Source organism: Cyprinus carpio, chromosome B10 (genome assembly GCF_018340385.1).
Source record: "Cyprinus carpio isolate SPL01 chromosome B10, ASM1834038v1, whole genome shotgun sequence".
Classification (NCBI taxonomy): Eukaryota; Metazoa; Chordata; class Actinopteri; order Cypriniformes; family Cyprinidae; genus Cyprinus; species Cyprinus carpio.
Window position 1 is genome coordinate 20,410,913 of NC_056606.1, and position 17,251 is coordinate 20,428,163.

At 37.1% G+C, this 17,251-nt stretch overlaps 1 protein-coding gene across 1 annotated transcript; it reads right to left on the reverse strand.

The window, feature by feature from the left end:
- Window positions 1–5,705: 5,705 nt before the first annotated feature.
- On the reverse strand, window positions 5,706–12,516 carry tacr1b (tachykinin receptor 1b). The gene is made up of 5 exons (XM_019104211.2): window positions 11,869–12,516; window positions 10,591–10,785; window positions 8,592–8,742; window positions 7,689–7,885; window positions 5,706–7,620 (listed from the first exon to the last, which is right to left on the reverse strand). The coding sequence occupies exons 1-5, from the start codon at window positions 12,273–12,275 to the stop codon at window positions 7,332–7,334; spliced, it is 1,239 nt and encodes a 412-aa protein (XP_018959756.1). The 5' UTR covers window positions 12,276–12,516; the 3' UTR covers window positions 5,706–7,331.
- Window positions 12,517–17,251: the final 4,735 nt, after the last annotated feature.

Genomic DNA, 17,251 nt, shown 5'->3' on the forward strand with positions numbered 1-17,251 from the left:
AATCAGGAGAGAAAAATGCATAATCAAGCACTGTTTACAAATGAAAACAGCCCAAAAAATGTTTGCAAAATATCTTACTGGATTTTGATGTGAGAGGACAACAATGGATGGACTTTTTCCACTGGAAGAAACGTTAATATGGATATTGACTGGATATTTTTGCCGGAGGCGATGGTTTAAAGTTAAAATACCTTAACGATGGATTTGTTTCTTACAAACACGCAGCTTTTCAATATTTCAACATTTGTTCAAGGCATCAAGGTATTAATTGCTGGACTGGAGTGGTGTGGATTATTTGTGGATTATTGTGATGTTTTTATCAGCTGTTTGGACTCTCATTCTGATGACAACCATTCACTGCAGAAGATCCATTGGTGAGCAAGTGATGCAATGCTAAATTCCTCCATATCTGTTTTAATGAATAAACAAACTCCTCTGTATCTTGGATGGCCTGAGGGTGAGTACATTTTCACTATGTTTTTCATTCCTTTAAACAAACCCCACTACTCTATTGCTTGGTCTGCCATTTGTGGGTGGTGTAGCGATTTATGTTTCTTGGATTTAACCCTCAGTGTTGACGAGGCAATTGGGAAACAGCCAGAACAATACTGAACCAGATTTGCTGACCCAGGCAGCAGTTCTTCAAGGGTTGAATGCAAAGAAAAAAAAATGCTTCAAATATCTAATAAGCTCCAATGGGTTCTAACCAGTCCATAGATTGTTCTATTTGTGGACACCAGTTGTTTGTGTCCATCAAATGTAATGGGAAGTTAACATGCATGCACAGCCTGTTGAGTAAAATGGTTTGTCTCCGTTTTATTTGTTTTCATGCTTTTTCATGTCTCTGAAGACAATATAATCAGTCTTCACCTGAGTAATTTGGTGTTTGTATTCCTGTTGTGTCTGATGATAGTTTGGCTGCTGTTTACCACCCACGCTGGAGTGAGTGGCTTTGACCTCTAAAAGGTGGGCGTAGGTCATCCCTTCAAGAAAAATCAAACCTAGATGTAATTGTGGCCGCCCTCCCAAAATCTTTGCTGTCTGGAACCTGGTGTGAAATTATAGCAAGGAGTAGACACAGAATATTAATGCTGATGCACAATATGATTATGGGCAAAGGTCAGGAAAACACGTTTTAAAAACTTAAAATAATTTATCAGCTGTTTGAATTTTGAAATGTTTGGGATCAGTATGATTTAAAAAAAAAAAATAATTTAATAGTTTTATTCCGCAATTAACATTGATAATATAAGAATGATTTCTAAAGGATCATGTGCCACTGAGACTAGAGTAATGATGCGAAAATTTTGCTTTGCATCACAGAAATAAATATATTCAAATAGAAAACAATTCTTCTAAATTGTAAAAATATTACACAATAGTACTGTTTTTATTGTATTTTTGATTGAACTGCAGCCCAGATGAGATTGAGAGACTTCTGTTCTCGTGTTCTTAATCGGCTTTATACTAAATTCACTATGTCTGCTTTCCATGTCTTTTTGTTTAAACTTTTTTTTTTTGTGATGCCACTTTCCATGTATCATATATTACATTCATAGAACCATATGTAATTGTGAAAAAATATGAGAAAAATATTGATTCTTATCTTTTGATTGAGATTAGCTTGTTTCATTCACCCAATATTGATTATTGACAGCAGCAGCGTTTCGATTATTGTCATAAAACAAGCAGACAAGACACAATCCTTGCCACTGCAGATTCTCATGAACAAACATAATTTGTTTTTGTTTTTTTACATAGAAAGTGTGTAAAGCCATAAACTGATCCAAAATGCTCTGAGATAGATCACAACATTGCATGCAAACTTTGATTGCTCTGAGATAGATCACAACATTGCATGCAAACTTTGATTTGAAGTATCCAGTCGGAGTTACATTAAAAATCGTCTTTGAATTTTTCAAGCTGTTTAATGCCACCTAGCGGGTGTTGCATGCTTCAGTCCAAAAGAAGTTTAATAAAAAGCACCCATCCATAAAAAAAAGTGTCTCACACGGCTCTGGGGGGTGAACAAAGGCCTCCTTGGGCGAATCGATGCTTTTTTGTTAAAAAAATATCCATATTCAAAACGTAATAATCACTTGATTGACACATTTGAACCGGTGGTAGTTGAGTGGCTTTTCAGTGGTTTTCTTTTCATAATAATGGGTATTGTTTTTATTAATGTATTTCGTTTTTGACTTGTGATTGGGGCTTCTACAGAAGCTTATTTCATCTCTTTAACAACCTCAGTCTGACCTGAAGGGTTCATGGTGTATTGGTAAAAATCAGTTTCTCTATGGAGAAAATGAATGGGATTTTTACTTTAGTAACTGCTTTATTGTCTCCTAGGCAATTTAGATACTCAAAGCCATAGATATCATTCACTGAGAGGATTACAGATCTCTAAAACGGAGCATAACACGTCGATGAGATTATTTAGTGCATTGAGCGTAACTGCTCTTTTGTCCATTACTGTGTTTAGACCATTTGTTTTGCTCGAAGTGTGGAGAGAGGATGATGAAGAGGAAGACGAAGCAATTTAATGCACTTCTCTTGCATGTTTTGCCTCTATCTATCTTCCTAAGCTTCTTGATTCACTATTAATAACTGAGTATTGTAAATGCAGACTGCTAGGCCTCATCAATCAAGGAATATCTAGGCTATGTATAATTATAATTATTCTATGTAGATGGCTTGGGGTGCTGTGATTAATCATTTGGTAAAGAGGCATTCTTTGATATGTCTGCTTGGACTCCATAAAGCATATGATTAAAACCCATTTAGCCATTCAAAAGATTGAATGACAGGTTATCAAAGACAAGCACAGCCCCGCCTCACACTTCAGCTGAAGATGTCACTGTAGCATCTGATTATATCAAGACTTAAATTAACACAACTCTGTGCGCACCAGGTCCCGGGGAGCCGCTCTCGTCGAGTGAGTGATGCTCAAAGATCCTTTCAAGGTAAATCATATTCTGGCCTTTGATACGGGGTTAGAGAGCAGGTCTGAAAATTTGATTTTTTTATTTTTTTTTTTTTTTTTATATTAATATTTTGATTTTAATTAAAATTAAGAAGATTAATTTTATTTGTATGTTAAATTTATATGTGTTTTTTGTGAGGAAAATGTAAATATTTCATTTTTTTTAAAATAATTATAATAAAATAAATTATAATAAAAAATAGAATAAATATATATAATAAAAAACTATAGAATTTAAAAAGTATATATTTTAAATAATTTTAAAATCTGTATTTGCATTAGTGCTGTCAAGTGATTAATCGCGATTAACTGCATACAAAATAAGTTTTTCTTTGGATAACGTGTGTTCTGTGTATATTTATTATGTATATATAAATACACATACAGTATATATTTTGAAAATATTTAAAAATCGATTTACTTGTCTGTATTTATATTCATATAATTTATATTATAAATACATATATTTAATATATAAAAATAGTATATAATGCTATAATTAATTATATTAATTCTATATCATTCTGAAATATATACATACATGTGTGTGTATTTATATATACATAATAAATATACACAGTACACACATATATTATCCAAATAAAAACCTTTTATTTTGGATGCGATTAATCGTTTGACAGCACTAATTTTTATGTATAAACATTTTTAAAATATAATTTGGATGTACATCAAAGGTTTTTTTTTGCTTGGTTATCCTGGTTTTCTCTCTGATTTAAATCAAAGAGTCATGTTCTTGTCTTGCTATTTCTATTATATTCAAAAGAACATATTTTATGTGCACCCAAAAACACATTTATTTTTTATTTGCAATAATAATTTCTATACAGTAACTTAAATAAAGCTATGTTTTTATGAGTTTTTTTTTTTTTATTGCCTCCTATCCTAAACTATGTTTAAGTTTTTCAGCAAATCTAGAAAACGTTCAATACATAAGATATATCGACAATGCAGCTCTCGCCTGAACTTTGAACATTTATTGTTACCACCATAACCTATCTTTGTCAAAAACGAGTGTTTCTGAGTGCTTTTCTATTGAAGTATAAACCCATGACTTTTAAGGCTAATGAAAAAGTTCATTAAATGAAATCAGAGTTTGATGCAATCCACTACCAGAACATTGCTTTATAGAGAATAAGAGACAGTCGATGGAGGGCGATGCCAGACATCTTGTCAGAGCATGCAGCATACCTCGATAATATTGAACCCAACAGATTTCATTTTCTCCCCAGTGAATAGAACCTTTGAGAGCAAAGCTAAAACTTGGCATGATGATCTTATTGTTGTCTGAACAGCCCAATGTAGTATTAATGGTTTTAGAAATAGTGCCTGTCTGAAGTACGGCACGGTTGCAGTTTGTCTCTATGACAGGGAGCATTTAAAGAGGAAAAATGGAAGGAACTTTGATTTAACACAGTCAATGCATTTATCTCATTGCAGTGCTTAGATAATTTTGCTCATTCTGAGGGGCATGATGGGGTTTTGTCTTTTAAGATATGAAAGGTAACAAATGGATATTACTGCTTCAGGCTGACAACTCTCAGAAGAGTGTCTGGACGTAGAGATTACAGCACTGCTGCTAAAACAGTTACTGCCTCAGATATTCCCACACAGCCTTGAACAATTCATTTGTCTTCTCTACATTTCCTTAGACCCTTTCACACTGGTTCATTCCGGGCTGAGACAAATGTGAGACGAATGACCATAATATCTGTCCATTTGTCTCAGCTTTGTGCTATCAGCTTTTTTCTCTAACATGAGTAATTACCATAGACTGTATAAGGTAATTACTTGATTTTAATTTAAGGTGGAAGTTTAACCATTTTTTTCTTATTTGCTAGGCTACATCACCAAGATAGCAAATACATCTCAGAGGTTATTTTGTTAAGTTTGGAATTAATTCTTCCTTTAAAAAATAAATTACACCTGAATATGTTATAATTGTATCTGATCACTTTTATTGAGCGAAGCAGAGAGACAAACGAGAGCTATTTCAAATTCACATTTGCAGAACATGATCAAGCAATGCCAAGCAGTACACAGTAATGTTTCCTCCATTTCAGTCTAATATTAACAGTGTAAGCCTATAAATTTAAAGCGCTTACACTCTCAGGTATTTTACACAAAGACAAGCAATAGCTTCACATGAAAAAATTACATACATCATATGTACATAAATCTGAATAATTTGAATGCTGAGTGTAATATATGCAGCTCTGTGGTACTTTAAAAACTTTATTGTTTGACTGCTTGGACAGCATTTTCTGGCTCAGCCAAAAGTTGATTTTGTGGTCACTAATGTTTCTGGTGTCGGCAGCTTTTCTGAACAACTTAACTAGTAGTCTGGTTGAAAATCCCATGAAATGATTTTAACATACAATTTTCAGTCCATTGATGATGTACTTACACTCTTAAAAATAAAGGTGCTTCACGATGCCATAGTTACATAAAGAACCTTTAACATCTGAAAAACCTTTGTGTTTCACAAAAGCTTTGTTGTCTTTAGATTATAAAAAGGCAAGAAAGAGACGGTTCTTTGAAGAACCTTTGACTGAATGGTTCTTTGTAGAACCAAAAATTATTCTTCTATGGCATCACTTTAAAGAACCTTTTAAAGCACCTTTTTAAGAGCGTAATATTGTAACAGGAAGTTGGAATGAGAAATACAGCATCTTTTTGGCCTTTTGGTTTATTTATTTTTTTAAACGATGATTTTTGCTGACAATAGCAAAAGTCGGTGACTAACGATAGTGAGGACATTCTCATTTTAGAGATCATTTGGTTGGACAAAGAAATTGTTTATGCCCTTGTGAACAACATGAATTAACAGTTTTGGTCCATATTCTAGAGAAAGTAATACTGTAGATTTCAACTGAACTTATAGAGCATACTATCTTTTAGATCTCAAATCGAACAGACATGGACCCATTCAATCTCATATATGTCCTCACATGATGCATAACCTTTATATTATGGTCCCAAAAAATATCTGGCCTTCAGAAATCTGGTTTGGACAATGAATATAACACAAATCAAAAAAAAGATGAGAACATGCAGCTGGTGATTTGTCACACTATGTAAAAGCAAGTCTAACCAGTACTGTCTTTCTGTTTGTTTAACATGTGTCCATTAAGAGGGCTGAGATATCATGAAAGTGGAGATGCTAGTGCATGCAGCTGCACAGCAGTTCAAAAGGTGCAACATCGCTGCTCTTTTGTTCCTCTGCAAGCATCAAAGCAGCTCTCACACCTGCCCAACAAAGCAAGAGCCACTACAATTTGGGCTGAACAGGCATGTAAAGCAAGCACAAGCCACACCAAACAACATCATGATATAATACACCAATGTACAACAACCACTGTGCAAGAAAATGGACCACACATAAAACTAGACTTAACTGGAATCTAGATTTTGATAATGCTGAAAAAGATCTGTAGTTGTCGCAGGAATTTCTGTACAAGCTAGAAATGTCAAAATATAAATTATGCCCTTATATTTACAGTGCACAACCTTTATGAATATCTATGTCTGAATGTCTGTTTATACACTTTCTTTTTTATCAAGATAATGCAATCGGTGGCCACAAAACAAAAATTAGGTTTTCATTTACATAAATAACACTGTTATTGAAAGATACAAATAAATATACACTTAAAATAAATATAACCACATTAAAATTTATTAAACATGGTCTTCTTTGTAAAGGCAGTATAGCTGCAACTGATACTCAACAGCATGCTAATAATAAACTCTGGATTTAAAAGAGAATTATGGTGATATAAATGGAAGTAGCTATGTTAGTACAAAATCCATTTTTTCTGTATCTCGCTGTGCTATAATTATCATGACCCTCTGCCTTCCAGACAAATCCTTTACATTGTCGCCTTCGTAGTCCAGTAATATGCAACAACAGGTGCAGACCCTTCCACGTGGTCACGCTGGCTATCGTATCATTAACAACCAACAGTAACGACAGACAGATCGTTGCCAAGGGGATCAGCTGGTCAGGTTTTCCTAAACAAACCCACTGGGTCCTGGAGCAAATCCTGATAGGGTTGAACACTTACAGGAATGATTTCTAGCCGGCTCCCTCAAGTAGTAAAATTTTGCTAAACACAAAGACAGTAATAATGCTTCACAGTCTTTAGATGTCATGTTGACCAATATACAATTAAGTTTTCACACATTAGCCTTTCATCCCCAAGAAAACCTAAAAACCTGTTTTGGTTTGTTGTATCTCACATTACGACCTTCCCTGGAATGTGTATCATTTGCCCTTTTCCTCACAAGATTGGTACTTTAACACTGAAAGTAATTCCTAAATTCCTTTCTAGGCTAAATTGTTGCTAGAATAGAAGCTTGATGACTCTGATACAGTCTTGGAGGCGCTTTGTGAAGAACCATTAGACGTGAGATCTATTGAACATCGATCTGTATTCTCCTGAAGGTCCCCATCGATAACCGGCATCACTGTGGATACTGTGGTCTCCATTCGGCTTGCACGGTAAATGCTGGCCTGCGTCTGAAGATAGCGAGTTGACTTGAGCTCCAGACCTTCATATGAGCCTTGAAGGACAAAAGGACACCAGGAAAATGCCTGCTGGAATCCAGCTCGAAACCTGCACAGAGTATTGCATGAGAAGTTTACCCCTAAACCAGAAATGTTTCCCTCTAAACCAACTCTTACCTGTCATTGAGAAGACAGTAGATGATGGGATTGTACATGGTGGAGCTCATGGCAAGCCACATAATTCCTAAGTACACCTGCTGGATGTACCGTTCCTCAAACAAGTGGGGAAGGAACTGGTGCAGCAGGAAGTAGACGTGGTAGGGCAGCCAGCAGATGGCAAAGGTGCACACAACGACAATCATCATCTTCACCACCTACAGAAGTTAAAGGGATAGTTCACCCAAAAATGAAAATTCTTTCATTAATTAATTCCCCTAATGTTGTCCCAAACCCGTAAGACCTGTGTTTATCTACGGAACACAAATTAAGACATTTTTGATTAAATCCGAGAGCTCTTTGACCCTCTATAGACAGCAACGCAACTGTAATATTCTCAAGTCCAGAAACATTTTAAGGACATCAGTAAAACAGTCCATGTGACATCAGATGTTCAAAAATATCTTTATTCAACCATTTTGTGGCTTTGCAAAATTGCAGTTGAACCTCTCATGTCACCTGGACTGTTTTACCAATGTCCTTACTATGTTTTGGGGTCTGGGAACATTTCAGTTTCATTGCTGTCTATGGAGGGTCAGAGAGCTCTTGGATTTCATCAAAAATATCTTAATTTGTGTTCCGAAGATGAACGAAGGTCTTACAGGTTTAGAACGACATTTTCATTTTGGGGTGAACTAACCCTTTAAAGTAGAAGGAGCTGAAGTTAAAAACCTGGATTCATTGATACCTAGTGACCTAAAGCAAACAATAATCACGTTCCTTCATGGTCTTGTTGAAAAGACCAGCAAAGATGGTCAACTTCAACTGGTAAATGTTGCTAGGTTACTATCCATCCAAGCTGGTCTTTTTTAGCAAGGCAACTGACATTTAAGCTTTTATGTGAGTTGCTCTACAGTTGATAACCTTCCGTTTGGCGGTTAGCTGCTCTCGATAGCGGTCTGAAGAGTCTCCAGGAATCTCACTAGCCCAGAGAGTATATCCCACCACCAGGTAAGCACAACCCATGATGAGCAAAGGCAGAAAGTAGATAAGCACAACCACACAGACGTAATACCTGTGAGAGAGGATGAGACAGAAAACAGCCAGATGGAGAATTGGAATTGGAGGCAGCCAAATAACAAGAACAAGACAAGAAACCTAAGATGAAAATAGAACGAAAGTTGTTGAGACACATTTTCAGTGCACATTTGTACACAAAAGGATGCCACACACCAACACCTCAGAGTCCCGAGTGTTTTCTCACATTAGCTGCCACTTAAAAATAACCGCTGGAAAACTTTTGAATTGTGAACTGTGAATGCTCTCAGGATTCGGGCACTGTGACAGTGCCTCTCTTTTCTTTTGGAGCGCTGTACAATTCAACATGCTAATTAGCTTGAGGCTTATCTAGAAAGACACTCGCCTCACTGGAGAGGTATGGAGGGAAAATATACACAGGCCTTACACGCATTACCACAAACATTCTGAATCCCTGTCCCACAAGACTGTCCAAAAAAAGCAATGTAAATGCCTTTCCCCATTTTTTTGTTTTAAATTGAACATCCTACAGACATGCCATTTAGGATGAGCCAAATGAGTTGTGGGTCTTTACTGCTTTTCAAGCATCCATAACACTCTCAATGAGTGTGAGGTAATTGAATATTGTCTAGATGATTAATTTCAAAAATGCTTCTTGCCTTTTGTGGTTATTAAATAAGAAGACAATCATGTTAACATGACGGGTGATTGCCCAAAAACAAAAGCCTGCAGTGCACTTGCCAAAATCCTGCAGATTTCAGTTGCTAGATACAAAAATATGTGTGTGAAAGAAAACATTATCTTCTCCCGTTCTCTCTCTTTCCCCTCTCTGTACCTCCCTGGCTATCCATCATCACACTCAAAGATCTACCAGCCAGTTAAACAGACTGCGAGTGTTACCAAGATTTGGTCTCTTTTAGTGACCATCTGTACCTTTAAAGAAAGTCTGGGTGGACAAAAGCTAAAGAACAACCTCGAGAAATTATTCTTGCAAAGTCGATTGGTGAGGTCTGACAGGTTACATCACTTGAAGGAGGTAGACATGCTCACTGCATTGGAGTGACGGGGGAAGCCTGCAGGAAGATTGACTGTACGCCTGGGTGAACGACTAAGCTTTTATGGAAATAACCACATGCCGTTGGCATCTGTCACCTATGCGGCCATTTCAGGAGACTGGCAGGATATTGGAGAATTGGATTGGAGTTGGTAGCAATTAGAGCGCTCGCCATGTGTGAAGATCTATCAGAACTCATTCACTAGCTGATAAATATGTGAGTAAGATGCAAGATTGTGTTTAGTGCTATTTAGCCACAGTTTAAATATTCATATCATAAATCAGACCATGCCACACACTTGGTACCGAACCTACTGAATACTCTTGAGAGTGCACCCTATGGTGTCCCTAATGTTGTTTTCAATTGCATTGTCAGATTTTTTTATTGTTTTGTTGTTGGTGTTTTGCTAAAATTGGCAGTGCTGTCTTGCCGGAGGAAATACAACACACTGCACAAACTTCAAAGTTTGTTGCTTTTGCTCAAGGTGCCAGAATGGAAGGAAAAGAGGAGGAGGTGAGCATTTTTGGGCAATTTAGCTCCATGAGGGATTTGAATTATCATTGTCTTTTTCATATTAGTATCGAAATGGCAAAAGTATTCCTTTCAGGTGTTTTGAAGTGCCACTCAAGCTTCGAGTTTGACTGTAATTCATATCCAGTTTCCAGTGTATTTTGACATTTTCAAATGTCATGCTTCAGGTAGGCTGTCCAACAAATATGCATTTTAGGTTGTTCAAAACAAAGTTTATTTCAGAGTATTGGCAACATGTGACACTTTTGATTTTTCATTTTACAGATACATCATCACTGAATTTAACAGAGCAGACTCACGTCTTTTGAAAATCAAACACGCTGTACTCTGGCCAGTTGATGTAGCACACGACACGTCCTGGGAGCTGAGCGGTGCTGGAAAAATAGTACTGGGGGAAAGCCAGGAGCAGCGCAAGGGCCCAGATCACCCCCACCACCAGCTTGGTCTCAGCGGACGACAGGCGCTGCTGGAGTGGGTGGATGATAGCCATGTACCTGCAGGGGGAGTTTAACAAAGGCAATGACCTGCTATTTATGCAAATTCAAAGGAGCATCATCCACTTGAATTGTTCCTAAATTATTTGCCTAGTTCTGCTGATTTGATTTGGGGAGTGAGATGACTAGTTGAGTTTGTCTTTTTAGTGGGCTGGGTTTTTCCTGCAAACGAGGGTTCTCTCAGATGGAATAGAAAGGATGTTTTGAGTTTTAACAGTTTCCTACACAGGTATGAATTGCACCAATTCCATCCTCCCAAAAAGTGGTGGTATAGTACAGTGATGGTATCAGATGCCAATACTGAATAGTGGCATTATTCATGTACTATGGCATTTACTTGGTACTCCAAAGAACTTAAGGTAAGACTACCTGTTACTTAAAATAAAAATAACATACTATAAATCAAAAAATGCCCCAATAGAGATGTATTTTTCAGCATCCATCTGTAGCATTCACAAGGAACAGAGATGAAGGAACATGTGTTTTATACCCAGTTAGGATTACAAAATATTACTCTGGTAGCCTACAGAGTTGGGTAAATTACTCTAAAAAAGCAATTAATTAGCTACTTATTAGATCTTCAGCAGTCTAATTAGATTACGGTATTAATTACTCTCTCTAAAAATGACTGCAAGCATTACTTATTAATTACATTATAAACTCTACATCTGCCTAGACTAGTTGAACTGTGCACTGATTCTATAATTCTTTCAAATAAATAATATAAAAATTCCAGAAACCATTCTTGAACTGTCCAAAGTATTTAAAGGGTCCAGGTTACATTAAAATATACATTTTAACATTACAAAAATGTAATGTTAAATTCACTACTGTTTTACAGTATATAGAATTGTTATAGTCTACAATAATTGACTACATCAGAAGTAACTTACAGTAATTAATTCTATGGTAATACATTACACCCTACACTGTTGTGGTAGGACCATGCATTAAAGTGATGGTACAGTGCTGTTCGATATATAGCCTACCATGGATATTCATGTACTATGATATTTAGATGACCTCCAAGGTCATTCAAAGAAAGAATACCCTACCATGTACCGAAAAAGATAAATAGCTCACCTGTCCAGGGCTATTGCTGTCATGGAGTAAATACTAGCGAACACAGCTGCTATTGGAAAGAAGTTGTGAAATCTGCAGTAAACAAGTCCGAAGTACCACTCGTTGTGCACTGCATACACAAAGTTAATAACGGTATTGAAAGCCGACATTGAAGCCTCTGCGAACGCAAGATTGACTAGAAAATAGTTGGTCACAGTTCTCATGCGCTTATGCGCTAAAATGATCCAGATGACAGTGACATTTCCAACAACCGACACCAGAACTATACAGCAGTACGCGATGGCCCACAGAACTATCTGCCACACCGGCTGAACGAACTGGTTCGAGAACACGTCCGTGTCATTGACCAATGAACCGCTGGTCCCGTTGCCGCTTGAGTTTGGTGAGGTGGTGTACAGAGGATCCATGATCAATAAATAATCAGAGGAAAAAGCATTTCAGCGAAGAAGCGAAAAAGTTAGTTTTGTTGTTTTAAGATTGGGTTGGAAAAAATAGGTCCAAAGGAACAAATGAAATGTCAGTGCTCTTGTCCCTGGGTCTTCAGAACACGCTGCAGGCTGAATCGCGAGCGCGTACTCGGCGCGCCTCACCAGACGCGCTCCTGTGGCTCGCGTGTCCGCGCAGTGTAGAACCAAGCTTGACACCGCGCGCTGCATCTTTCAAGTCACGCGCATCCTCCTCACTGTCACTTTTAACTGTTTGACTGTGGGGTGGGGGGGGGGGGTCCTCCTTTGTGATACGTTGCTAGGCCTTTACTGCAGCTGACTTCAGTTGTTTGTGGGTCTTTCTGCCTTTAGTTTTGTCTTCATCAGGTCAAATGCACACTCGATTCGGGTTGAAATCAGGAGATTGACATGGCCATTGCAGAATATTCCACTTTTTTACCTTAAAAACTCCTGGGTTGCTTGTGCTGTATGTTCTGGGTCATCATCCATATGTACTATGAAGCGCAGTCCAATCAACTTTGTTCCATTTGGCTGAATCCGGGCAGAGAGTTTTCTCCTATACACTTCAGAATTCTTCTGGTGGCTTCCTTTTTCTGTCATGTCACTAAACACCAGTAACCCAGAGCCACTGGGAGCCATGCACGCTCGTGCATCACACTGCTCCTCCATGTTACACAGATGATGTGGTATTCTTTGGATCATGAGCTGTTCCAAGCCTTCTCCATACTTTTTTCTTCCCATCATTCTGGTACAGGTTGATCTTAATTTCAGCTGTCCAAAGAATGCTTTTCCAGAAGTGATCTGGCTTTTTTAGATGTTTTTTGGCAAAATCTAATCTGGCCTTGTTTGCACCTTGTAGTGAACCCTCTATATTTGCTCTCGTGAAGTCTTCTCTTGATTGCAGACTTTGACAGAGACACGTCTGCCTCCTGGAGAGTGTTCTTCACTTGGCTGGAAGTTGTGAAAGGGTTTTTTTTTTTTTTACCATAGAGAGGATCCTCTCATCCTCCATCACTGTTGTCCTCTGTGGATGTCCATGCCTTTTTATGTGGCTGAGCTCACCAGTGCATTCTTTTCTTCTCAGAATGTACAAACTGTTGATTTGGGCACTCATAATTTTCCTGCTATCTCTCTGATGGACTTGTTTTGTTTTTGAAGCCTAACAATTGTCTGTTTCACTTGTATGGAAAGATCCTTGGACATGATGTGGGTTCACAGCAACAGCTTCTAAATACAAATGGCACACTTAGGATCAACTCCAGACCTTTTACCTGATTAATTGATGCGGAGATAATGAAGGAATAGCCCACGCCTGTCCATGAAACGGCATTTGAGTCAATTGTCCAATTACTTATGGTCCCTTGAAAAAGGGGGAGGTAAATATTAAAGAGCTGTAATTCCTTAACCTTCCCTCAAATTTTGATAAGAACACTCTCAAATTAAAGCTCAGAGTGTGCACTTTAAGTTTGTGTAATTTGAAAACATAAAAACAACAAATATGTATATCAAAAAAAACAAACAAAACATGGTCATTCTTACTGTGCATAATAATAATGGCTAATTGAATTGGATAAAAAAAATCACATTTTGAAGATGGAGGGGGGTGAAATGTACTCTGTAGTGGACTGCAATCTTCTAAATATGTTTAGAAATATTTCAAGTTTTTCTTCATGTTTTCTTTCTCATATTTACATGTTTCAAACTAAACGTATTCTTTATTTTTCTGTGTTTTTCCAGTGTGCCTGATGTTACTTTTCATCCGGACAGTCTTTTGGTACATCCCTGTTCCTCAGAATATCATCCTCCAGGAAGTGAGATTATTTTGGAGGGAAAACAACAGCAGTACATCAGTAAGTATTAGCAATGAATTCTGTGATGATTTGTGGTGTTAGTTTGTCTAACCAGTGGCAAACCAGTTTGATCGAATTACAGTTATTGCTGCACTAAAACTGTTGTAATTTGTTATTAGCCACCACTGTAATAACAAAAAACTTGAATAATGAAAGCTTCTTATACTTGCAATCTGGTATGGTATTTCTTTAAAGGAAAACCAACAACAACTTACATCATTTGTATAGCACCAGGATGAGATTAGCTGATGACTAAATCGATTACTTTTATTTTCATCCACTTAAGAAAAATGTTAGTTTTCACCCTGAATGTGGCATTTTCAGATTCCATTAACAACTAACCTTTAGCCCAACAGCAAGGTCAGTGCATGCATATATCAAGACGTCCACAGGTGGGAAATGTGAGGACTGGATCAATGCACAGTCCTTGACTGGCTGCTGAATCTACCATTACTTTTTTCATCGACAAGCCATTTCTCACCATGAAACATCTCAACATCTGAAATTGTTTTGTGCGGAAGGTCATAAATCATCATCAGAAAAATGTTGACAAAAAAATTATGGCCAAGGACATAGATAAAAAATGTTTTTTCTAAAAAGACCAAATTAAATCGTTTCAATTCATCACCATGAATGGACACAAGGAGAGAAGTTCAATTAGTAAAGTGGCCTATTAGTAAGTGACCTCTGCACATGCCAATAAATAAGCTTTTGACAGACCTATGCGAATTTAGACGTTCTTTAATTCTTCAAGAGGGTGATGCATTCTCTCACAGTATGTCTTTTGACTTTTTCATTGTATTGCATCACTTAAATGTATGGCTTCAGTTCATTGCAAATGAAATATGCAGTCAAGCACGCAGGGTTATCCTGAGGTTAAGAAGAACTTGACAGCAGAGGGGACACTGGGCTTTTATATTACTGAGTGCAGAATAAAAGCAATTCACCATAATTCCATGCTGTACTGCCAAACTATCTTTTTTTGTTTCAAAACATAACGTTCCGTCATTCTGTAACTGCATTTCACTAAAATATTATTCCCATTTCTGAGAGTCTAAATGGTTTTATTTTTAAGAAAGTGGCCCAAAAAATAACAGTATAAAACCAATGTTGTCTATGACACAAATAGTTATATTACACTGGGACCGTTGTTGGCGGCACTTTGTGGATAGGTTATCAGATCAAAACAGGAACATATGTTGTGCTGTCAGAAGCATTCAGGGATATTTTGAAATGGTCAAATGGTGTTTTGATTGGGTGAATGATCTTGACCAGATCAATACCGAGGTTTTATCCTTTGATTTGTTTTGTTTCGGTCCCACTCTGTGCACCTGTCCAGTCCCTCCCTGGTGGCTGCAAGTGTCCAACCGAATGTGAGTGATCAGAATTGACAGCAGGGAAATGGAAATTCAATTTCACACGTCACCTGCTGCTCGCTAGAATGTAATCCACTACAATGCAGGGAAGAGGAAGAGGAATGAATATCTTCATCACCAAACGTGAGACACTTGATGATTAATTTCAACCTAGTGTTTTTTGATAATTCTGTAGTCTTAGAATTAAAACCTGAAGCTGCATGAATATGTAAATATTTTGGCCTGGAAACTGCTTGACCCTGGAGTCATGAAGGGTAATTGAGTTTCAGAGAGGCTGCTTTGCAGAAAACCCATTCACATGGTAGAATTGCCTTGAAGGCATGAAACGAATAAAAAAGCGATGCATGTCGAGGAATTGTTTTCAATGGTGAGTGACTGATAATCAATACAGCCCATACCGTCCTGTATCGTTAAACTAGAATACATTAATTTGTCTCTTGAAACTCAGTCATAACCACAAAAAAATCTATATTTTGGACTTGTTCCTTGTGTAAAACCTTGTTGCATGAAATTTAATTAAATTCAATTAATCAATCATGTTTTAAAATACAAATCTGCTTTATATTTTCTCTACTGCAGGATCTTTGGTTGGAAATCATCAGGTCAAGTAAAGTCATCTTTGTTTTTTTATGGTGCTTCATACAATGCAGACTGTTTCAAAGCTGCTTCACATTATTAAACATGCAAGTAACAGAATCAATGATATTCAAAAATTATACAAATCCAAATTCTGCTGTAAAGCGGCTCTAAAAAAACCTATCATTATTTAACTGGAGTCAGTTCAGAGTTGATTCAATTCAGTTGAAGCTGCTAAATTCAATAAATTGAACACATTCAATTCAGCTATAAAGCACAAGACAATATTATCATTATCAGCTCAATTCAGTTCATAAATCGTTCTTATCTGATGGCATCAGTGCTCTCAAATTGATAATATTACTAAATATTTAATATCTTTTAAACCCCAACTAAGTAGTGGCAAGGAACCATCAGGTGACAGAAATGGAGAAAAACCCTGGAAACGTGGACTTTTTTGATCAAAGTCGGTGCAGTTTCATAAAAACAATACCTAATATACATGTATCCGAATCTTGTTTGGGTCGAGGAAGAAAGGACCCAAACATCATAAATTTCAATCACATGAAGGGCCGTGTCAAGAGCTCAGCTGCTGTATTTATTTAGCGAAATTATTTATTCATTCATTTTTAGGATGATCTCTGATGAGCTCATGACAAGCGAGGGCGACGTGCGACGCAGCAGGACCAGGTGAGCGTTAAAAAGGCTGCCATGCACACGTGATCTTCAGAAATGAAATGTCAATTCCAATTTCATTCAGAAATTGGATGTACATGCTCCATATCAGGGTTCAAATTAAATTGGATTTGAAGTGTGATCTCTTGAAGAGTGGAGCAATGCAATCATGTCTGTTTCAATGAGTGAACAAACAGAAACAATTACTGGCATTCCTCTCACATACATACGCAATAAATAAATAAATGATCAGTGGGAGGCTGTTCTCTGGGGTTCGAGATGTAAATTAGACTTGGGTAATTATGTTGTTTAGTCAGCCAAGGTTTTGTTGACTTATTCAATTCAGTAATCACTTATTTCTAGACATGCGGAAAGAAGAGCAAAAAGAATCGAACTGAAAGATCTCACTTTTTGATGGAGGTGTAAAAAGTATTATTTTCATTAATAAAATATCTTTTCA

Excerpts from the sequence above, each read along its gene's own strand:
- tacr1b (XM_019104211.2), bottom strand. The coding sequence starts at position 12,275 with ATGGATCCTCTGTACACCACCTCACCAAACTCAAGCGGCAACGGGACC. Across the intron at positions 8,743-10,590 it reads GTGTTTGATTTTCAAAAGAC|GTATTACGTCTGTGTGGTTG; the intron begins GTGAGTCTGCTC and ends CCTCTCTCACAG. Across the intron at positions 7,621-7,688 it reads TACTGTCTTCTCAATGACAG|GTTTCGAGCTGGATTCCAGC; the intron begins GTAAGAGTTGGT and ends TACTCTGTGCAG.